Consider the following 24,604-nt stretch of genomic DNA (forward strand, 5'->3'; position numbering starts at 1 on the left):
CTGTCTCCCCAACTAGACTATAAGTTCTGTGAGAATGAGTACTTTATCATTCTTATATCTTGATGGAGTCACAGCTCCTAGAACATTAATCAGCACACAGTAAGTCTCCAATTACGTACTGATGAATAATGAAGAAACCTGACAGCAATTCTACGTGAGGTATTATTACTCCCATTTTACAGATGAGGAAACTGAGGCCACACAGATAACTGGCAGTGCTAGAATATAAACCTGGGTGTAGCAATTTCCAAGATGGACTCCTGGACTATTCTAGACTATACCACCTGGCAGTGGGAGGCTGGTGATGGCTTACTGGAGTGCCCAGCTTTCTAACTCTCAGTTCAGGGACTTCATATTGCCTGATACTGAAATGTCATGGCAGCAGTATTTACACCATGGAAATTGGCAAAGCACTAACCAGCCAGGCCTTCTCTTTGGAAAAGCTGGTTCACTGGCTCATCTCTGAATGAGGGGAGTTCCCATCGTGGCTTAGTGGTTAACGAATCCGACTAGGAACCATGAGGTTATGAGTTCCATTCCTGGCCTATCTCAGTGGGTTAAGGATCCGGTGTTGCCATGAGCTGTGGTGTAGGTTACAGACGAGGCTTGGATCCCGAGTTGCTGTGGCTGTGGCATAGGCAGGCAGCTATAGCTCCAATTCAACCCCTAGCATGGGAACCTTCATATGCCATGGACGTGGCCTTAGAAAAGACAAAAAAGACCAAAAAAAAATTAAAATTAAAATTAAAAAAATGAATATCTGCAAATCAAGTCTGTGCTGATCAAGTTTTGCTGATGGCCTCTCACGAATCTGTAAATTCTCAGAGACCTCCTGCTTTCGCCTGGTCCCCTTTCCTTGAACCCACTCTTTTCCTCTTGCCCAGAAGAGGAAGCAGGCATACCTCTGGGGCAGGCGAGGGAGCTGGAATTCTCCCAGCGGGCTGCTTTCCAGACCTGAGGCCCCAGCATTGTCTGGGTCTTTCACATAATTGGTCCTTATTCCTCATCCACAGACACACTAAGAATCCCAGGCAACCTCCCGCTGCGGAAAGGTTTCTCCCAGGGTGATTTGTGGACATGCATGTTCTCCCTTCCCGCAGGCCTCCTCTTTCCTCGTTAACCCTTCAGAGCTCCAATTATCCAGGAAGCGGAGGGTGTCCTAGACTTGCCTTTTCACACCTCTGGACTGGTTTGGACTGGGGCTTTGTGTCTGTCCGGGAGCCCCAAGAAATTCTTGGGCACACTGTTCAGAGAGATCCTAGGCGGCCTTGATCATGAAAACCTCCCCTCCACCTCCAACCCCGTGTGAGAGCCAAGCTGCTTGTAAACCAGGGTGGCAACAAATCTTTCAAGAGGCTCTTTGAAAATGCTTTATGGCACATAGGGCTACAAGGCTCTAGCTGAACAAATGGAAAAATTAGTCTACCTTAAAATAGCCAAGGCAAGTAATTTCCTATCACCTTGTTTCTTAAAATGTACTTAACATCTAGAATCTGGGCTCCCCAAAATATGGCTAAAGGTCATCAGTTACAATGGCAACTTGGAGATAAAAAAAATTTCCACTTTATTTTACTTTATTTAGTCCACGAAGGCTCAGCTTCAGTCCCCCTGACCTCTCCACAGGGGAGTCTCAAGGTCTCACAGCTCAGCTTTGGTTTTCTTCTGCTTCTTCTTGGATGCAATGGTTTGCTTTTCTAGCTCCTTTCTCCAGATTTCTAAATTACTCCTCACCCTCGAAGAGAACAGTGATAACCACCAGAGGGGCAGTCAGTCTGCTATTTTCCCGTATCCTTCCTTTTTCTTTTTCTCTATCCTTTATTTTATTGTTTTGCTTTTTTTTTTTTTTTCCTTTTTAGGGCCACACCTGAGGTATATGGAAGTTCCCAGGCTAGGGGTTGAATCAGAGCTGCAGCCACCTGTCTACACCACAGCCACAGCAATGCCAGATCCAAGCTGCATCTTCGACCTACACCACAGCTCACGGCTGGATCCTTAACCCACGGAGCAAGGCCAGGGATCGAACCTGAGTCCTCATGCATACTAGTCAGGTTCGTAACCTGATGAGCCACAACAGGAAATTCTCTTTCTCTTTCTTGAACTTTTTCTGCTCTTTTTTTACATTCCCTTCATTCGTTTTATTCATTCAGTCCTTCCTTCATTTATTCTATTCCATTCCTTCATTGAAAATCTCTTACATAACGTCTACATATCGCAAACTAAGAATGCTAATTTCTATGGAGACAAAGAGTTTACCCTTGTGGGCGGGATGTCACACAAGTGCAAGAAGAGGGGGAAGAGCAGGGCACACTGAGTGTCTGCAAGACTTAACCCTATGAGTTGGAGAAGGCTACGTTTGACCTATGACTGAAAGATGAGCAGGCGTTTGCAGGAGAAGTAAAGGGGGAGTGTTCCAGACAGCAGACAGCAGGTGCAAAGGCCCTGAGGCACAAGGCAATACGGTTCAGCAAAGGGGCTGAAATGAGCACTGCAGGGCTGAGGTGTGAGGTGACTAATGGCACGAGATGTGGCTGGAGAAATCAGATGATGGAGTGCCTAGCACACCAAGGCAAGGAGATGGGGCTAGATTCAGAAGGCGACAGAAAGGTTACACCTGTGAGGGAGGCAATGAATTAAAGAGCAAAAGGAGGGTTAACCCATTCTCCACCATGCAGCCACCTTGAACAGGGGCCTCTGAGTTTCTCCAGATCACTGGTGTCATTACCAAGTGAGTAATCTGGCCTTCAGGCTGATGACTGGGGGCGGGGGAGGGGGGAGGATGACCGTGACTCACTGGGGGCTGAAAATAAACCAGCCCTCTAACTTGAGATGCAAATGAGAACACATTAAATCTCTGGGGCTCACTGCGGTTGGTCTTTGTGGAGGAGAAGGCTGGATATGGAGATACAGGGTCTGCTAAACATTAAAACATCTTCCCTGCACCTTTCGCAGGCAAATTCCTTCACAGGCCATGAATATGAGTCACTAAATTCTAAACCTTGAGTCAGAAAGCCAAGTTTGATAAATGTGTCCAGCTACTGGAATAAAGACCCGGAGCACAAGCAAATCACGAAGTTTAGGTGGTGCCAATGCAAAAGCAGCCCTGGACCTGTGCCTAGTGTTACAGGCATGCGCTCGCGTGTGAGCGCGTGCGCGCGCGCGCACACACACACACACACACACACACACACACGAGCGCTCCCTCTTCTTTCCTTGAAATATCAGTTGCAAATGTCAGTTCCTAAAATATCTCATTCCTAAAAGGTGGTACAATTAAAAGTGACCAAATGATGAGGCAGAGGTGTGTTTAGGTAAGTTGGAGGTGGGAGGTAGCTCAAAAATAAAAGAGAAAAGAGGAAAAAAACCCAGTCAGTCAAGAAGAATCATGAATCCTAAAACTGTATTTCAAAATGTCTCGGCATTTTGTGGGTCTCCAAAATTCCTGTGGCATTAAAAACAAATTTTTTTTAAATCAAAGCATAGTTAATTCACAATGTTGTGTCAATTCTGCTGCACAGCAAAGTGACCTGGCCTTATATATAAATATATACACACACACACACATAATACATATACCCATTCTTTTTCTCATATTATCTTCCATCATGTTCTACCACAAGATATTGGATAGAGTCCCCTGTGCTGTACAGTAGGACCTCATTGTTTATCATTCCAAAAGTAATAGTTTGTATCTACTAATAGGAAACGATTGCACATGCTTAATTTTATTCTCTAGAAAATCTTGCCCTGATGTTATCACTTGAGGAAGCGACTAAGAAGGCCTGGCCGTTACTTATGGACCGCACACCATGGTTACAGAGCTTCAGTCCCTTTAACGATACATAAAACCACACAAGAGGCCTGATTAGCTTGTCCAGTGTTAATTAGCACCTTTCTTAGGCCTTCTCGCCCATCCCTTATTTCATGACTGAGAATAGTAGAGCCTAATTTTTCAAATATAGTCTGTTACATCCACGAGGCTTTTAACAAAGTTTTCTAGAAGCAAAGTAGAGAAGAGACTATGGAAGGAAGACTTCGCTGTATGCTCTCAGATGGAGCCTCTTAAGCCAGCAGTAAGCACACAAGCCTCGCTGATTGTGTCTTTTGCCAGGGAAGAATGTTCTGGATAACTCAGACTCTTCTGTGGATTTTTTTTTTTTTCCCCCTAAGAGTGAGCATCTTTCAAAATGGTACCTCCCCATAACCGACTCTCGGGAACAACGAAGGTCTCCGTCGCTTGTCAAGGAATTGGGGACCGTTGAAAAGGCTTTTCCCAAAAAAGCACCTCCTCCTTGCCATGCAGTTTTCTCGAATCAGACTCCAGCGGCCACCCCTGTTGGGAAAGCTGCCTCTGGCAAGACGCTCAAATTGAATCTATCTTCGCAAAACGGGAAATTATGTGGGGGAGGGGCGTGGAATTAAACTTCTGTAGTTTTTCTTCCTTTTCTCAATTGTACTTTTGTTCATAGTTTCAGCTGGGAGAGAGCGAACACGCGTTCGGTTTGGAGTTTATGAGTTCATATTTTATAATTAACGTTGCCAACAGGGGAGTTTGATTAATACCAAGCAGTGGATTTTGAGCAATGTTCCATACAAATTGCCAAATTTAGCAATAAAATAAATTGGTTATGTGAACATAATTAGTAGGATGACTACTTAAAATTCAAAACCGAATGTGAATAATTCCAAATCATCTGAGCCACAAATCCATTATTTGTAGAGAAAGAAGAGAGGATAGCATTTGGGTTTTATTTTGCCCTCAACCACAATGTTATTCACCATCAAGCTGAACATAATGAAACTTCTACAATGGGTTGTGCCCATATTTTAGAGCAACTCAGAAACTCACACACACAGACGCATGCGCGCACACACACAAAGGGAATGTAATAAAGATAAGAAATGCTAAACTATGAATTTTCATTGCAAATGTAAAAATCTATAACAAAATTTCCCGCAAATGCTGCATTACATTTTTCAGATGCGCCATACTTAAACCTCTGGCACAAAATCCCGCAGGAGAGCTTTTTGCCTTTAAATATTCACGGTACCTTATTGTCGCCCTGGACTTCTCCAAGCCTTTGCTGGAGTTCTTTAATTTCTTCTCCCAGATGTTTATTTCGGTCTTGAGAATCTCTCAATAGTTGTGCAAGATTGGCCTGCAAATATCAACACATTATGAAATACAATCAGAAACAGAGGAGTGGAGAAATGTGGGGCTTTATTAGACTCATTGCAGCCCGCGTCCAAGCCCAGCTGAAGCACACAAAGCCCATTAGAGTAAACACATGTATGAATACGACAAGTGTGCAAATCACACCACTACAACCGCACAGAGAGAAATAAACTTGGCCTCGAACCTCAGTTTGGGGATGTTCTTTGTTTGCAGAATGGCTCACAGACCAGTGATGCAGGAGTTGGTCATATTCAACTTTTTTTTTTTTTTTTTTTTTTTTTAAGAGCTCCTCACTAAAACTTTTGCAAGTGGTCACAGAATTCAATTCTAACATTTGAGCCAACAATATAGGAGAAGTTTCATTTTCTTGTTTGGATATTTTTTTTTTCCTTCCAATAGAACGTGTTTAATGAACTTTTCTTTCTTTCATTTTCTTTTCTTTTTTTTGGATTTTTAGGGCCGCACCTGTGGCATATGGAAGTACCCAGGCTAGGGGTCGAATTGGAGCTGCCGCTGCTGGCCTATACCACAGCCACAATGCCAGGTTCTTAACCCACTGAGTGAGGCCAGGGATTGAACCCACATCCTCATGGATACTAGTCAGGTTTGTTACCACTAAGCCACAACGGGAACTCCCTAATGAATTTTCTTTGCCACTTCCATGTCTGGAATTTTGATCACAAAAGGAGGCAGCCAGAGAAGAGACCAGTGAGGTGCCATGATTTCAGAAATTAGGATCCAGAGGTGATTCAACAGTCTCCTGAGCTGGTTTTCTCACTTCCTTACTCCCCTATTTATTATTTTTATTAAAGTATAGTTGATTTACACTGTTGTGCCAATTTCTGCTCTACAGCAGGATGACTCAGTCCTGCATATAAACACATTCCCTTTCTTATATTACCTTCCATCACGTTCAATCCCAAGAGATTGGATACAGTTTTCTGTGCTCTTATCCATTCTAAACGTAATAGTTTGCATCTACAAGCCCCAAACTTTCATTCCCCTATTCCAGTTCCCAGAGTACCAAACACTCAGGGTGAGTCTCATCTTTATGACGTCACGTCACCCCTCCTGATTTCCTCCTGCTCAGACCAGATCCCTCTACCCCAGGGGGGCAGTTCTCCACTAGTCCCGCCCTCCCAGTCCTGAGTACTTCTGCCATGCGCCCACCCCTCTCGGGTTCCCCCAACCTGAAACTGCTTATGCTCCCAAACTATGGGCAGGCTTTTATCCACTCAAGCCTTTAACTCACACGTCCTCCCAAGGCTTCTTCTTCTGTACTATTTGAATTTTGCTAATTTGCCCTAATTCTCACCTTGCTCACTGCACTCTCATCTAACCTCAGCAAGAAAAAGGAAGCTATGGAAAGGCAGAGTTTCTTTTTTTCTCCCTCCTCAGCCTCCACGTACATTGCTCCAGGAAGTGCTTGTGTTTCAGCAAATGTTTTAAAGACGCGTGATGAATAAATGAAGGTAGGAAGGAGAGAGGGCAGTAAGCCAACAACCAGACTCTGACTCCTGGAAAAGAATTTTCTAGAAACAGTCATGCAGGGGATTTGAAAATCTTCTTTTAGATTCCCTCCCATGTGATAGTTTAAGAAACCCAAATCCAGAGCACCATGGACCAGAGCAACACCAGGCGCTAAAATTTCCAAAAGACTTCGATACTTGTGGGAAAACCCAATTATGTCAGGTAATCAAAAGGGAATAAAATGAAAATGTACAAAGATTAAACCTAAGAGTTCCTGTCATGGTTCAGTGGTAACGAATCTGACTAGCACCCATGAGCACGCAGGTTCGATCCCTGGCTTTGCTCAGTGGGTTAAGGATCTGATGTTACTGTGAGCTGTGGTGTCAGTCCTAGACACGGCTCAGATCTGGTGTTGCTGTGGCTGTGATGTAGGCTGGCAGCTGCAGCTCCGATTTGACCCCTAGCCTGGGAACTTCCACATGCCTCAGGTGTGGCCCTAAAAAGACGAAAATAAATAAATAAATAAAATAAAAATAAAGATTAAACGTTGGCTCATCCTTGACTCCAGGCTTTATCTCATCTCCCATATCCCACCCATCAGGGTAGCCGGTATCTCTACCGTCAAGGTAGCCCTGCATTCAGCTCCCCCCAAGCTCACCTCCTGGCTGTTCCCCACAGTACCAGTCATAAGCCCATCTCAACACTAATCTCTGCTGGTTTATAAGGCTCTCCCTCCAGAATACCTCTTGGCTCACTCCCCTGCCTTTTTCAGGTCTTTGTTCAAAGTTCACCATTTCAATGGGGCTCGCCTGGACCACTATTCGATACCACAAGCTGCCCACCTGCGCCTGATCTCCCAAGCCATTTCTCCTACACGACTTATTCCATAGCACTCGCCATCTTTTACATGTAATTTCCTTTAGCGTTTATCGCCGTATGGTTACATATGCTATTGCTTATTGTTTATTTCCTGTCTTTCTCCCCTTGCTAAGAAAGAAGTTCCATGGAGGGCAAGGAGCTTTGTTCTCTCTACTGATCTACCCTAAGTACCAAGAGCATAGAGGGAACCTACCTCAATGTAATAAAGGCCATATATGACAAACCCAGAGCTAACACCATTCTCAATGGTGAAAAGCTGCAAGAATTCCCGCTGAGATCAGGAACAAGACAAGGACGTCCCCTCTCACCACTACTATTCAACATAGTTTTGGAAGCCTTAGCCACAGCAATCAGAGAAAAGACATAAAAGCAATCCAAATTGGAAAGGAAGAAGTGAAACTATCACTATTTGCAGATGACATGATACTGTACCTAAAAAGTCCTAAAGAGGCTACCAGGAAACTGTTAGAGCTCCCCAGGCACCAAGCGGATGCTCCATAAACATTTCTTAAATGAAAGATAATATGTGGAGTCTGGAGGTGGTTGTTTCAACCTAGGGAAATATCTGGAATAATAAAACACTGAAACCAGAGCCAGGCATGCAACCTTGCATAGAAACCTCACTCAACCCCCACTGGCTGGAATTAAGCTAACCTTGATGTCCACTCATTTTTTTTGTGAACGTGACTCAATAGCGTGATCTAGTTCTCAACCCCGTATTTGCAAAACTCATATCCAGGGTTTGCTTGTGGATCTGGTGTCATCACTGTAGCAGCTTGGGAATCAGGTAAACGAAGATGGATCCCAGTCCTGCCACTTACTGGGCTGGGTGATGGCCTTGGGTAAGTTTCTTCACCTCTTGAATTTCCCTAAAATGGAGCTAACCATCTAACCATCCATACTTAATGTGGCAATTTGATGCTCAGGTTGAATGATGACCATAGAACACCTACCACAGTGCCTGTTCACAGTAGGTACTGGTTAAAGTCTGGTTACCTCCCCTCGACTCCGTCCTTTCAGTGGCCTCTACTCAACCACTCAGATGACAGCTGAGTGGATCTGGCCACAGGGCTCCTTGGACACAGCTGGCTCCTTTGACAACCTGCCCCTTCATTATTCACCCATTCATGTATACCCCAACTATTTATGGAGTGCCTCCTATGTGCCAGGCACTGTTTTAGACTCTGGAGATACAGCAGTGAATAAGACAGACAAAGCCTCTTGCCCCTGTAAACTTACATTTTAATAGATGATATTATAGGAATTACATTATATTATAATAACATGAATAATGACCTAGGAGTTGGATGATAAATGCCGTGGGAAAAAAATACTGCAGACAAAGATAACAGCGTGTGCTGGGCATGAGGCCACAGAAGGGGTCGCGGAAAAGGCCGCATTTAAACCAAGGCTTGAAAAAGGAGAGAGGGTGAGCGTGAGCCTTGTGGATATCCTGGGGCAAGTTCCAGGTGGGAGCAAAGCAACTGGCTCTTTCCCGACCCCCGCCACAAGCCTTCCACTCTGGAAAGCAGTTCAAGGCCTGAAGCCCAGGCTGACCCCAGGGGCTGCGGTGAAGCGGAAAGATGGCTGAGTTCTGGGTTTTTCTTTTTCTGGTTCCTCCCCTCCCACCTTGCAGCTCTTCTTCCTTACACTCGGGATCACAAATGGGTGGCCTCTCTTTTCCTCCAGGGGACTCCAGAACACTTCTCAGACGTTAGCTCAGCAAGCATAATCCCTCCCCGGGCAGATGGAGGCACAGGCCCCTAGGCCAGAGGGACTGGCCCAGATGCGGGGCAGGAGCAGGAGCCTGGTGCCGGCTTGCAGCTAAAAGCCACATGCACACAGCATCTCAGCACCCCACCTGCAGGACACACAGCAAAATTCACCTTCACAGGCGCCTGCTTTTCTTAAGCAGTGGAAGAGATGTTTGGAAAGAAGTGTTTGAAACAGTGAAAACACAAAACAAACAAACACACAAACAAAAAATCTCCAGGGTCCCTAACCTTCCTTTTTTGAATCAATAATAGCTTGCTACCCTCAGGTGGGCGGGAAGACCCTGACGTTTGCTCGCCCATGTAACCGCAGTGGCGACATCCGTAGAACTCGGACCATCAGTGGCGAAAGACCTCCATCTCCAATCCGTCAAAGATCAGTACTTGTGCAAAAGACAATCAACATCAATTCCTAGGGAAACAAATTTAAGAAGACATCAAGGCCCCAAGTGTTTGCTCGATTTAACTGACATAAAATCACGCTGTCAGATGGCTATAAACGTTTCTGAACGCTTATTCTCAATTTCGGCACTTATCTTGTCACGGGTACCAGCAACGGCAGCTTCCAGCCTGGCGCTGGTCCTCGGGCCTCACTTTGAAGAGCACGGAGCCCAGCGATGCTGCCAGGTATTTGGATATTAGAACAAGGCGGGCAACCAGGACCAAAGGCTCCAGCCATATAGGAAGCAGAGGACAAGGCTGCTTCAGGAGACAGCGACTGTCAAACATTATTTACTCTGCCGCCTGGCTGAAAAGAAATCTACCAAAATAAAAGCAAGCATTTCTACAGTAGCTGCAAGACAATGGTTAATTAGAATCACATCATCTCCAAGAGAATTCACAGGAAATCTAGTCCAGCTCTCAAATTGACCCCTGGGTAGGGTAGGGTGGGGGAGGCACCCCCCGCTTTTCAAGCAGGTGACTGTAGTTTTCTTTCCCGTTTCATAGGCTGGCTTATGTGTCAACACATAATTCTTTTCTATTCAGGCCCTCCACCTCCTCAACTCCCAAACAATAACTGTGAAAACTAGAAAATGACTCTTCGGATAGGGTGCCTAATTCCTTGACACAGACCTTAAAGAACAGAACAGAAAAGAAACAGTGGTACATTTCAAAGCACCCAAAATAGAGGAGAAAAGTTCACACAATTCTTTTGACCAAAAATAACACCCATGACTCACATCCATTCACGATAACAATCCATCAAGCTAACACGAGATGCCGGCTTATAATTTATCAGCTATGCAGAGCGTTTTGTCTCTGTGTTATTGAGAAGGACTGTGTGACCATCAGTTTAGAAGAGCAGCACGACCTAAAGGAGATGTCAGGAAAAAGTGGCAGACCGTCTAACACTGGCAGGGATTTCACAGGAAGGAAAACAAAACCAACGGATTATTTCCTCTAAATCTCTGCGGCGGGGGCGGGGGTGGAGGGGTGTCGCAGAAATAGCAAAACATGAAAAGGTTTCAAAAGAAGCCTCTTTTAAATATTCAGATCTAGCCAGGGCTGACGTTAAAAGGTTGACATTCGAGCCTTGATAACGGCGGAAGGCTGACTCTAACGGAGTATACTGTAGAATCCATACACTTAGGCGCTCTTTCTAGCTCGGGGTTTAGCTATGAAAATTGTGATGGGGAAGAGAGAGGAGAGGGAGAGATGATGAAAACACAGGAGACCCGAAGCCGAAGGACGTGACAGCTCTCCGTCTACCGACACACCTTCTTTTGTCAAGAGCAACTGGACCCCTGTAACAATGGATGTCCCCCCAAGCACCTGCCAAGCCCGGCCCCTGGTGCAGAGACTATGACACTCATGGAAGTTCTCTCTGCACAGAGATGAAGACTACAAATCCTGACACTTGTCCCCAAGGCCGGGAGTTGAGAGAGCTGTGAGCATCTCACCCCAACCTTTGTCTCTTTGGAGACATTCTCATGGAGGCAGATTAATTTGTCATATGAGCAAGGGATGCTGTTTGTCTCCCTTTCGTCAAATCTAAGTGCATCCTAAACACCGGCTCTTGCCCCTCCCATTGTGTTTGAATTTCCTTATGGGGCCGCAAAATACATCCAAAGTTACACTATAGAGGCAATACAGTTTTTAAGTTTAGAAGAAGTGGTAGGAGTTTTTAAAAAACGATCGTGTTTGGCCATGACAACCACTTTTAAGGACCCTTGTTTTCTTTTCTTTTTTAAAATTTTTTATTGATATATAGTCGATTTACAATCTTCCTTCAATTTCTGCTGTATAGCAAAGTGACCCGGTTATACATATATACATTCTCTCTTTTCTTTTTTTTTTTTCATGCTGTCTTCCATCATGTTCTAATCCAAGAGATTGGATAGCGTTCCCTGTGCTGTACAGCAGGACTGCACTGCTTATCCATTTTAAATGTAATAGTCTGCATCTACCAACCTTGTTTTCAGTGAGCAAGTAACCAAGACTGATGTACAAGGAAGGGATTGCAGGACACCAGTTGTAAGAAACACTCCTAAATTTTTTACACGGGGGGGGGGGGAAGGATCCCTTATATGCCGTTTTTCTCTCTGATGTCAGAAATGAAAAGTTGGATATGAGAGAATCAGAATACGCCATCCCCATACATGCTCCTTTGCTGTAAGGATTATTTTGATTAGAAGGCAACTGAGAATCAACGGATATAGAAAATATTCTTCCCCCTTCCTTTCAGCCTAAAACAGGGCATAAATTTCCACTTGTGAGGAGGTTTCCTTCTCTCCTGTACCACAAAGAGCAACTCTCATCACCAAACATGGAGAGTCTGCATAAACGAACCTTACTAAAATAACCCTCTTTTCCAAGAGTTTCCCCATGTATTCCCTAGTCACTTTCCCCCAATTTATCATCTCTTAAAGCCCAGCACCCCCTTTTCTTATCAAACTTGTATATAAGCCTGGAGTCTAAACACTTGAGGAGTTCCCATAGTGGCTCAGCTGTAACGAACCTGACTAGCATCCATGAGGACGCAGGTTTGATCCCTGGCCCTGCTCAGTGGGTTAAGGATCCAGCATTACCATGAGCTGTGGTGTAAGTCGAAGAGGCGGCTCAGATCCCGCGTTGCTGTGGTGTAGGCCGGTGGCTACAACTCCGAATGGACCCCTAGCCTGGGAACCTCCACATGCTGCAGGCACAGCCCTAAAAAGACAACAAACAAACAAACAAACAAACACTTCTCTGAGTTTCACTTCTCTTTAGTGAACTCCTATGCACATAAAATATTCATGAACTTGTATGCTTTTTTCTCCTGTTAATCTGCCCTCTATCTGTTAAATTTGCAGGTCCCCATTCACTGAACCTAAGAGGGTAGAGGAAAATGTTTTCCCCTCCAAAAGAGAAAAACCATCTGAAAGAAAGTGATGAAAAGTTTAAGATGAACCTTTGAACCTGGGATGGGCACAAGTTTTCACCAGAGTCCTTAAATCATTCAGCCCAGCCACCAGGAGGGAAGAGGGGCCATAGTCTAGCTACAAGCCCTCAAGTCATCCTGAAATCTTTGTAATTTATTACATATTTACCATTTCCGTAACCTAGTAGAAACGTCATTCTCCATCCTAATGTACAAAGGACACATGCCAGAAAATCCTAGAAACTTATTTCTCAATGAAACTGACAGGCCAAAACCGGAATTCAAAAAAGGAAAGGGCGGAAAAAATAAGAGACAGGTAAAATCTTGTTCCAGGCTCTTTCTCAAGAAGATTTAAAAAAAAAAAAGTGTGAGAGAGAAAGAAAAGAGAGAGGATTTAGAAAATGCTACTCAACTACACAGTGTTGACCCCTGAACCCTATAAACCTGCACCTTCCATAGGGTAAAGTATTGGATTAAGGAAGACTATGTAAAAATAAAAATGTCTGATGAACCATCCAGTGTATTTGGGACATATGATTGATAGCAAATTGAATTGCAATTTCTACTCCGCTGCTTTGGTCTATGGTGACTCTCGTGTTCATAGTAATAGAGTGAAACTTGCTTTGCTGAGCAAGGACCCCCTATTCACAGCAACTGCCAAGGCAATGACCTCCGCTACAGCACAGCGACAGCTTTCTTATTTACCAAAAAACACCACCCCATAGCTCGTCTGCGCTTGGTTTGGGGCTGTGCAAGGAGCCAGCCAAAGCTTTCTCCCAGCTCATCACCTCCAAACACACACTTGCAAACAAAGGCATTTCCAGGCCGTCAGGCAAACATAGGTTTGGGAGGCTGCTATTTAAATAAATGCTGGCTTCATCTTGGCCATTATGGTTCTGCATCTGCCACTTAGTGGTTCCCTTAATAGCTCCCACGTTCTTTAGACTCATTGAGCCTAAATTTCCTCATCTATAAATTGGGGGATGTTCTCACCTTCCTGACAAAAACCATGGCAGGAATGTGAAGGGCTTCCAAGCAGGAGGCATGAGTGCTCAGAATGAAGTTACTGTTCTTGTGACTGGGGAGCATTCCCGCAGGCTGAACCCTGGATTTCTTCCCAGTTTCCCTGGTGTAACAGGAAAGTCATACTGTTCAAAGTGTTATAAAAAGAAACATCTCAAAGCACTCGAGGTCTTTGAAGGAAGTTTTAGGTTCTGAGCATCAAACCAGGACGCAGATACCAAGCTGCTCTGATTTGCAGTCACGGGGTGGGGGGGGGGAACTAAAATAAGATTGACCAAGAGGACTTTTCGACTGAAGTTAAAGGCTCCCGCCTAACCCACAAAGGGCCACTCTGTGCTGATTTCTCCAGGGCTGTCATCCTGGCACATGTCACCGTCTTAATAAACCATCACTTTTTAAGGGAAGAAAGCGAAGGCTTCCTCCTGGACCAGGAGGAATACTTCCCGTGGTACATCGGCTTGAAATCAAAACGGGGAAAGACAAAGACGCATTTGATTGTTTATTCAAGGCGGAGTGTGTGGGGGTGGGAAGGACGTGTTGCTGCGACCCCAAAGAATCCCATCTTATAAGAAGATTAACCCAAGATAATTTAAATTCCCCTTTATCTCCCTTGGAGGAACTGCTTGTTGAGCAAAAGAAAAATATTTAAAGGGTCGTTTGAGATCTTTTGGTGATCTCGCACTGCAGTGCAGAGAGGCGCTCTGTGTACAGTTCTGCCTGGCGTATCAAGAAGAAATTTTCATTTCAATATCCCACGAGAAGCTATTAGTGAAATCACTGTTGTCACGATTTCTTCATAGCTTCTTTAACGGATGATTTGCCATTGGAAATTGAGTTGTTTTAAAAAGGATTCTAACTTCTAAAACAGAGTCTTGATTGACAGCCATACTTCTAGAACTACAAGCAGGAAAGTTCTGGTCTGTCCTGTGAGGAGGAGACCAAAAGGCAGGAAGACAGGATGGCCAGATATTGGATGGCACAGGCGGGAACACTAGCAAAGTGTTAATAGCAAAGAGCCTGGTAAGGTCTTTAACAGGTAAAGAGCCTTAGCTCAGCTTCTGGCTCTAAGCAGAGGGCTTCGGATCATCTTTGAATTTCCAAAATGGGCTGGATTAAACGCTGACAATGCTTCCTTCCCGTTCCATCAGCCTAAGAGTCGAATAGGGAACAAACACCTGAACTAGAACATTGAACCATAAACGAGCAGATCTGTTTTTTTTAGTCCTGCTCTATTAACCCTCTGTGTGACCTTGGACAAGTCACGGGAAAAATAAAAAAAGAGCCAAGACCCGCTGCGCACACTCACCAAGTACGAGGCCGTGGGCATTATCAGCATTACCACACCAGTGCTTCACAAGAACTGTATGAATATGTCTCATTATTGTGTTCTCTTTGGAGGGGAAGAAATCGAGTCTCAGTGAGGTTACTCAGCTTGCCCCAGGCCAGCTGGCCGGCAAGTGGAAGTGTTATATTTGAATGCAGACAGTTGGATGCCAGAACCCAAGCTGTCCTCCACTGCCATCCATGATGCTGCCTGGTGACTTTATGAAAAGACCTGACTTGCCACTGTGACCTCAGAAGAAGGCTGGGAGTGACATACATACGCTGACACATACGTGCATACATGCGGGTGCACGTGGTCTCTGAAAACTACAAAGCACTGCAAACACTGAGGACAGGATTCTTTTTTTTTTTTTTTTTTGTCTTTTTAGGGCCGCACCTGCAATATATGGAAGTTCCCAGCCTAGGGATCGAATCAGAGCTGCAGCTGGCAGCCTACACCACAGCCACAGCAACGCGGGACCCGAGCCATGCTGCCACCTACACCACAGCTCATGGCAACGCCAGATCCCCAATCCACTGAGCGAGGCCAGGGATTGAACCTGAGTCCTTACAGACACTAGCTGGATTTGTTACCGCTGAGCTAAGACGGGAACTCTTCTCTCTGTGAGTCTTAAAGGGCCCCGAACCCCTTCATTCCACCCCAACCACTTCTGGAGGTTCCAGCTCCACTGAGGAGCAGAGTTTCAACATCTGAATTGGGGGCGGGGCATAAACACTCTCTGAGGGAGTTCCCATCGTGGCTCAGAGGGTTAGGAACCAGAGTATCCATGAGGATGTGGGTTCGAACCCTGGCCTCCCTTAGTGGCAGTTCCTGCATTGCTGTGGCTGTGGTGCAGGCCGGCAGCTGTAGCACCTATTCGAACCCTAGCCTGAGAATGTCCATACACTGCAGGTAAGGCCATAAAAAGAAAAAAAAGAAAAAGGAAAAGACATTCGTTCAGTAACAGAGTGATTCTAGTAGTCTCTCCTTCTGAGCTGAGAAATGAACCGGGGAAGAGTCCATAGAAATTTCTCCTTCAAGTCAAAAAATGGAAGTCTTGGCTTGCAGGCCAAGGGCAACGAGATGCTCAATGCGGCATCTTCTACTTTCCCAACCCGCGGATTTCTTGACCCCCGTGTCCCATCTATTTCCCCAGCATCTGGTTGTGGTTCTAGCGCCTTCTGCTTACACAAGGTACATTTGCTTTGCAGTCAGAGGGGTAAATACTTCACCTACTGTTTTGCCTTTGGGATAAACACGCCATAAAATAGGAGACACCAGGTCAGGGCGCATGCTTCTGCCCCCATTCCTGCCCATGAAAAGGTAAGAAGGAAACTGTGTCTCTCCCTCCTGGTACTGACACATGGTACCAAGGCTGTCTGCCTCTGGCTAAATGGAAAGTTTCACTGTAACCAGCGCCTGCAAATTTAATGATGCATTTTCTTCCCCACACTGAGCTAATGAAGAGGGCATCTCAACACCTCCCATCCCAACCCCCAAACCGATCGCATGCTTTAATGAATAAACTAAGTAGCTAGAAGCAAATAAAATTTGAAGATATATTTTAAACAGGTAAGATCTTCCCAAATACCAGAACTACTTCCCCTCTCAACTGTTCAGCAAGATGTTTCTTCTATTACTAAACCACAACTTCGTCCTTGGCTTTGGTTATATTCTTCTCTCCAGAGCATCAATTACCATTTAACACTCTATATATTTCAATCATTTCATTCATTGTTTGCTCATAGCATCCCCATTCCAATTACAGTGACTATATTATTTGTCATCCAAAGCAAGACTCTTTGGAGAGTGAAAGGTGCAAGGATACAAATCATGCCAGGACAAGAGGTGACAATGGCAATGATCCCGAGGAAACAGAAGGTCTGGTCACCTTAATCGCCATGTGAGTTCTACACGCTCGTGGATTTGGGTCATCTTTCACCCGGGTCCCTGGCGTCTCATTAGCACAGGACACCCGGAAGGTGTTCAGTAAATACTTACTGAGTCATGGTGGCTCCAGCATGAACTCTGGGTGGACTGTAGGACTGTAAACTCGGCCTCCACCACCAATTACTCATATTATTTCCCTTGGGTCATTTCTTTGACCACCGTAGGCCTCAATTTCCTCATTTGTCCAATGGGAAGACTAGTAATAAGCACCACCCCCCGTGGTTGTGTGAGAATTACAGGATCATTACCGTGTGATGCTGGGCACAGGGTCGACCCACTCGGAGCGTGGGCACTCAGAAACGCTGGCTGCCACTGTTACTGTTACCCTAAGACCGGCTCAAGAAAGTGTGTAGAGGAGTTCACATTATGGCTCAGCAGGTTAAGAACCCGACAGAGTGTCCATGAGGACGTGGCATTGTTTCCTGGCCTCGTTCAGTCGGTTAAGGATCCAGCGTTGCCAGCAAGCTGGGGTGTAGGTCGCAGATGCAGCTCAGATCTGGTGTGGCTGTGGCTGTGGTTAGGCTGTAGCTACAGCTCTGATTTGACCTCTAGCCTGGGAACCGCCACACGCTGCAAGTGCAGCTATAAAAAGGAAAAAAAAAAGGACGTGTGTAGAGCAAGCAGATGGTTCAGATTCGGTCCACCCAGCACCCTTTCACCACGAGATTAGAAGTCGCCTGGTAGCTATAGGATGCCTGGCCGTGCCTGGCTGACTCTGAAATGGGCCCCTAGCCTGAGCCTGAGCTGGGCTAGGGGAGCTTGACTCTGGGATTTAGGGAGCACCTTTTTTCTAGCGGTCAAAGACATGGGGTCTGCAGCCCTCATGGGCTCATTCTACAGAGAAAAGCGGGTCCAGAAAAAGAAATGACAACAGATCCAGAGGATGCTGAGGGCAGAAGAGAGAACTGGGGGCCCGGAGTCCTGGTGGCAGCTGGTCCTGGAGCTCTGGCTGCATGTCTGCCTCCCAAAGTAGCTGCTCACCCAACCCCTCTGAGTCCCTGTGAGCCAGGAACTTTCTCTTTAGCCCAAGCTGTTTCAAGCTGCCAAGTATAACCACAACGGTCCTGACAATGGCCCACTAATAGACAATGGTTTAAAAAAGAAAGGGATGGGAGTTCCCCTCGTGGCTCAGCAGTTAACAAATCCGACTAGGATCCATGAGGATGTGCGTTCGATCCCTGACCTCGCTCAGTGGGTTAAGGATCTGTTGTTGCCATGAGCTGTGGTACAGGTTGCAGACAAGGCTTGGGTCCCACATGGCTGAGGCTGTGGTGTAGGCCAACAGCTACAGCTCTGATTTGACCCCTAGCCTGGGAACTTCCATATGCTGCAGTGCGGCACACTAAAAAGAGAAAAAAAAAAAAAAAAAAAAAAGGGATATTAAGGAGGAAGAGAAGATGATAAATGTTTCTTGATGCTCACCCTGTGCCAAGCACTGTGGCAAGGACTCTACTTGTGTCATCTCATTTGTTCCTTGCATTCACACTATGCGGTGGGCACATATTTATTCCTATTTTGTGGAGAGAAGACTGTGTCTCAGACACCCAAAGAAATGTCCCAAGGCCAAACAATGGGTTTTCTGGGTGTCATTGCTGGCTCCCTAAGCCCTTCTATCCCAGATGATTCATCTAAGCCAATTAATGTACAGGACCGTCCTGGTGAATGTGAGTGGCCAGGAATAGGATCGCATCTTACACTGGTCCAATTAGACTGGAGGGAAGAACTTCTATTCCATGGCTGCATTGTCTGCCTCAACAACCAGCTTTAGGAGAAAGCTGATGCTCATTTTGAAAGGACGCTGATAGAGATCAGACATAGTGGGAGTTCCCTGGTGGCTTGGCTGGTTAAGGACCTGGTATTGTCACTGCTGTGACTCAGGTCGCTGCTGTGGTGCAGGTTCCATCCCTTGCCTGGGAATTTCTGCATGCCATGGGCACGGACAAAAAAAAAATGGGCACAGTGGTAGAGTGATCAGATAAAATATAGGACTCCCAATTCAATATGAATTTCAGATCAACCATCAATAATGTTTTAGCATAAGTATTTCCTGCACTTTGCATGGTACCTTCTCTTATACTAAAAAAGTATTCACCATCTACTTGAAATTCAAATTCACCCATGTGTCCTGTATTTTTATTTGCAGAATGTGGTGCAGAGGAGAGCACGACTACATGATGACTGCACAGCATCTAAGACCCACACTACCTCCCAACTCGTGGTTACACAAGGACATGGGTTCCTTCATGGTTTAAGCAGTTTAGAATTTCCATCACTTGCACTCCAATCCATCCCACGTCATTCAACCCCGGCAGGAAAGATGCAGAGCCCAAGTTCACAGCACCACACTAAATCCTAAAGGGACAGAAACGCAATGCCATATTAAAAGCTACAAAGCCAGTGCTTAGGACATTGAACTTGGTTTCTTTTTTTAGAGCTGTAAGAATGCAGCTTGACAGACTTACTGGAATTCATCAGATTCTCTTCAGTCAATGTAAATTTTTTATTATAAAGTCACGGAACGTGAATTCACTTGCACTGTAAAGCTCCTTCATGAATACTAACAAACTCTAAAATCGCGGCGAAGATGTTGGCTCATAGCCACCAAAACCACAGAAACAGCTAGTAATTCCAGATTAAGGATCCCACTTTTTAAACATTTGTGATACATTCCCATGTCATTTGGTTTAGAAAGAACCACATCACTTAACTCCATAGAAAAATCTGGCTTTAGATCAAACCTGGAGCATTACAAAATAATCAAATAAAAATGAAAAGGAGCGTGGGAGTGTGCAGAATGGAATGACAGAAAGGGTAACCACAGGAATGAGTTGTTATTTAAGGGGAAACGCTGTGTGTGTGTGTGTGTGTGTGTGTGTGTGTGCGCGCGCGTGTGTGTGTGTTGGGCATACTGTTTACTCAGCATCAAAAATCACAAGGTTATGGACCTAACAAGTTTACATGCTGTGTCAGGTGTAGGATCAAGGAACAAAAACAAGATGTTGACTTAGCTATTACAGCTACGAGGACAGGAAACAATTCCTGTGTCCTTATTTTCATCCACCAGTTTTGAAGCCCTGCTCTGATACAAAGGCTTTTCCACAGCATTGAACACATAACACCGTATCTCCATCATCCGGGCTCCCTTTAAGCCCATAAAAGGCTAACTCAGGGTATGTCAGGACAGAACAACTGTGAAGTTGAGGAAAGTTCTAACAAAGATATATATGTAACTGGATTAAAACGAATTTGATGTACAGTACTCTTGGATGTAATGCTATAAATGTGTTAACTGTCCCTACACTAATCTGTACATTGAACAAAATACCAGTAGGTATGGGTTGGGGGGGGGTGTGGGAACCAGAGAAGGACTTGATAAAATATTTGTTAGTTACATTTTTAAAAAGAAACAAATAAGAAACATCTGAAAAGGAAGGAGGTTGGCCCAGACGGGTATTAAAAGTATTATAAAGCAAAAACAGAATAGTGTGGAACAATCACAGGACTGATTGCTCCACATTATTCTAAGTCAACAGGAAGCTCAACGGAACAGAAAAGCAAGTCCAGAAACAGATCCGTGTGTGTGTGTGTGTGTGTGTGTTCACTGATAAAAATCTGTGGGCACCTAAAATCTATGGGAAAAACCAAATTTGTCAATAAGCAATGTTAACTACCATTTAAGAGAAAAAAAACGTACGCTTGTGAGTCTTGCTGGTCAGATGGCTTTTGAAAATTGATTGGGAGCAGCTAAATGGCAGCAGAGTGTCCATCCACGGAACAGGAAACTAAGGTCCTCCAGCAGGGCGCCCACACCCCGGGGTCTCCCAGTGGGATTCCCAATATGAAAGACCATACAGTCAGCGGGTACCCTCCTCCCCATCAGACTCCACTGGGTTTCCTTCACCCCATGCCCAGCCCCTTTTTGCAGTCAGCATTTCTCTACCACCCCCTCCCCCCAGCGATACCCCCCACTTGTAAGGCATCCATATGAACATCCAGAGAGTTATCAAAGATCAGGAATAACTCTTACCTGTTTCCTCTTTTCCGGGGGAAGTGATGGATCTCCATCCTACAAAGAAACCAATGTTACATTTTATTTTTAAAGGATAACATATGCTTAGATTCAAGGAATTGAAGCAAACTATGAACTAAATCCAGACCCTCCCCACTCCCGCCCCCTGCAACCAGCGATGTGCTGAACCAAATTCAAACATACTTTTAAAAAAGTTTAACTATAAACTGAGCCAGAGTTATTTTGGGAAAACCTCTAAGGAATCAGGTCTGATCAGGACCATTCTACATGTATTCTAAAACGATGTGAGCCAACTAAATAAATAAACCGGATTTATCAAAATTACTTTTGAGCAGAACCTAAACTGAACTAATATTTCATTTGGTTTGAGTTCCTCTTTTAAATAGATCCAAAGGAAAAGTGATGGATGGTCTTACCCACACACACTTGAGTTTTCTCTATGGGCAGAACAATTTGGCGGGGGCAGAGGTGAGGATAGGGTATGTTCAAAATAAAAGAAAATTAACTGAGAACTTCTAGTCCTATCAGACTTTTTGTCTTTAAAGAATATAATCCCCTTCCTTTGTGTGCCATCTGGGAATACATAAATATCTTAGGTGAATGATAAATGCTCAGTAAATGAATACTCCTCTATCTGATTCTGTCCACATATAAATTAACATGATTTTAACCTGAAGAATCTTTCCACTGTATTGCTGTTCCAGGGCAGTTCAACGACCCCAGCACAGACACTTCGACGTAAGCAATAATGTCAACAGTTTAAAAAAGAGATGGCATCAGTGAGAAAGAAAAGAAGCAAGAATGCAAAATAGCACTATGCAGTTGGTACCCTCCATTTCAGTATAATCTGCATCCTTAAAAATCTTGCCATATGAAAACCAGAGAAAATCTAATTGACAGGAGAGGGAAAGGTTTAAAAATTACAGAATTAGTACTATGCCACTGTCTTAAAAAATGAGTTAAATCTGTATGTATGGCCTAGAGAGGGGTCTAAAATAAAGTAGTAGTGAAAAAAGCAAGTGTTAGAACATTTATACAAAGCTGTCTGAGGAACGCTCTGCAATGAGGGAAATGTCCCACAGCCAACTGTCCAATATAGCAGCCACCAGGGAAACGTTCTATATCAGCCCGATCCCATACGCTAGCCACCAGCCGTGTACAGCAACTGAGCTCATGCAAAGTGATACGTGAGACTGAGTGTTCGATTTTAATTCTAATTCATTTAAAATGAAATTTAAATAGCCACATGCAGCTAGTGGCTTCTGTATTAGCATAGATTTGTACCATGAAGCCTCTGTTAGAAACTCCATATCATTAATAAGTAAACAGGCACACGCACAGATCCAGAGATGTGTGTCTATTTACAGGCGCCAGAACAAGCCTCTGGAAGCATATACTTAGCAACGAGCAAGCGGGACCGGGTCGTAGAGGAAATGGGAGCGATGCCTTTCACGTCTTAATTTTTCCACTTTGGAACTGTATGAATTCAACGTCTTTCTAAAGAGACAGCACGCACGTTAAAACGTGCACGCTTTAGGAGGAAACAGGGACGTCACGGTGACGCAATACGTACGATCAGCTCGCGGTACTTCTTCTTCAGGGACTGGTGGCGCTCTCGAAGCTGATTGGCCATGAGTTTGTACTGGTCCCTTTCCTGCTGGCATGTGTCCAGCTCCTTGGAAAGGATCAGCAGGGCTTCCTTCTTACTCTCCAGCTTCCTTTTACACACCAGGTACTGCAGAATAAACAAAGCCACACGACTGCTCAAAACCCTCCACTGGCCTCCCTCCGTTTGACACGCGCTGGATGGAGTTCACACACACTGCAGGCTTGGGTTTGTTTCGTTTTGTTGCCTTTTTGTTGTTGTTTTCAGATCATAAACCCAGAGGCATTTGTTAGTCAATGACATATAAGCCAAAAGGCTGCTATAGACCCTGACAGACTCCCCCTCATGACGGAACCAAAACCTTGGATGTTCATGAACTTTGGCCAACTGAGACAAGGAAGATAACTTCACGGATAAATAAAAAGCAGAATCCTCTTCAGCAATTACATATATAGATTAAACAGATAGCCAAACCCAAATTTTTGTTTAAAAAAGGATTTATATATCAAGATAAGATTATGTAAAGGCTATTAAAATTTTACAAAATGAGAGAAAGATTTAATAAAAATTTTGTATATTACCAACAATTATCTCTTGGTGGCAAAATTATCTGCACATACTTTAAAAATTATTTATACTTTCTCGTGTTTTCTAAAATTTATAGAATACACCTATACGGCTTCTATATTAAAACATACCAAAATGTAATTTAAAATAATCAAATTGGGAGTTCCCGTCGTGGCGCAGTGGTTAACGAATCCGACTAGGAACCATGAGGTTGCGGGTTCGATCCCTGCCCTTGCTCAGTGGGTCAAGGTTCTGGCGTTGCCGTGAGCTGTGGTGTAGGTCACAGACGCGGCTCGGATCCTGCGTTGCTGTGGCTCTGGCGTAGGCCGGTGGCTACAGCTCCGGTTCGACCCCTAGCCCGGGAACCTCCATATGCCGCAAGAGCGGCCCAAGAAATGGCAAAAAGACAAAAAAAAATAATAATAATTAAAAAAATAAAATAAAATAATCAAATTGAACCATAAATCACTGCAGTGGATTGCACCTGCCCATGTAACCCAGCAGACATTTTCTCACTTGAGAATTTTTTTTTTTTTTTTTTTTAAGACAGCCACACCCCAAGCCTGTGGAAGTTCGCAGGCCAGGGACTGAATCCCAGCTCCAGCTTCAACCTCATGCCGCAGCTGCAGCCATGCCATATCCTTTAACCCACTGTGCAGAGCTGGGAATTGAACCTGCGCCTCCATAGCGACTGGAGCCCCTGCAGTCGGATTCTTAACCCACTGTGGCACAGCGGGAACTCCTCACTTGAGAATTTTTGTTCACTAAACCTGGCCAGAGGTGTGTACAGCTTCTGTGATTCCAGGTCAGACATCTACTACCCAGAGACCAATTTTATGAGCTAAGTGTTTTAGCCACACTTTGAATCATCCCCCCAAAGTCAGGTGTCGCTTGCTGCTGGAACTCTTCCTCAGAGGTGAGGGATATTATGGTCCCTCCATCTCCCAACTCCCCCATCATGACCCACCCTCACCTGACAATCACCCTCCGCAGGGGCCGGTGTGAGCCCGACTGGGATTCTGCACTTTTATTGGCTCTCCGGTACCGCCTGGTGTTATTCACATTTGTGAAATGTGGCACTAAATACCTTTTGAATTTGCCCCGTAAAAGACCAAATTCAGAGCATTCATGAAAACAATTTATAGTTTCATTATACACTCTGACACGAGCACTTTGTCATTGTGGACGCTCACACAAAGCAGAGTGGGGATCAGCACTCCCATCCCATTGAGTCAATGCTCTTTTATGGACAAAAAGCATTACTCATATATAGTGCTTGCTTGGAACTGACTTTGTTAAGTTCAATTTCAAATAAATGAAAGGGGGAAAAGAGAGTTTGGTGCATTAGCACATTTTTTTCTCAAAAAAAAAAAAAAGTAATTGCTTCACTTCAAAAACAAAGGGGAAAGAAAAGCCATTCTGAGATAGATTTGAGTTCTAAGAGAGGAC

At 44.7% G+C, this 24,604-nt stretch overlaps 1 protein-coding gene across 5 annotated transcripts in view; it reads right to left on the bottom strand.

Moving 5' to 3' along the window:
* CCDC149 (coiled-coil domain containing 149) overlaps positions 1-24,604 on the bottom strand; it is a 106,394-nt gene that overhangs the window by 48,710 nt on the left and 33,080 nt on the right. For 4 of the 5 annotated variants that reach the window (XM_021100561.1, XM_021100560.1, XM_021100557.1 and 1 more), the window contains 3 exons: positions 22,556-22,717; positions 20,980-21,018; positions 5,049-5,156 (listed from right to left, as the gene is read on the bottom strand). In XM_021100561.1, the coding sequence (XP_020956220.1) occupies positions 5,049-5,156; positions 20,980-21,018; positions 22,556-22,717 (309 nt within the window). Of the gene's footprint in view, positions 1-5,048; positions 5,157-9,525; positions 9,707-20,979; positions 21,019-22,555; positions 22,718-24,604 lie in introns of those variants that run through there. The other variant, XM_021100559.1, reaches the window with a different exon arrangement.

Source organism: Sus scrofa, chromosome 8 (genome assembly GCF_000003025.6).
Source record: "Sus scrofa isolate TJ Tabasco breed Duroc chromosome 8, Sscrofa11.1, whole genome shotgun sequence".
NCBI lineage: Eukaryota > Metazoa > Chordata > Mammalia > Artiodactyla > Suidae > Sus > Sus scrofa.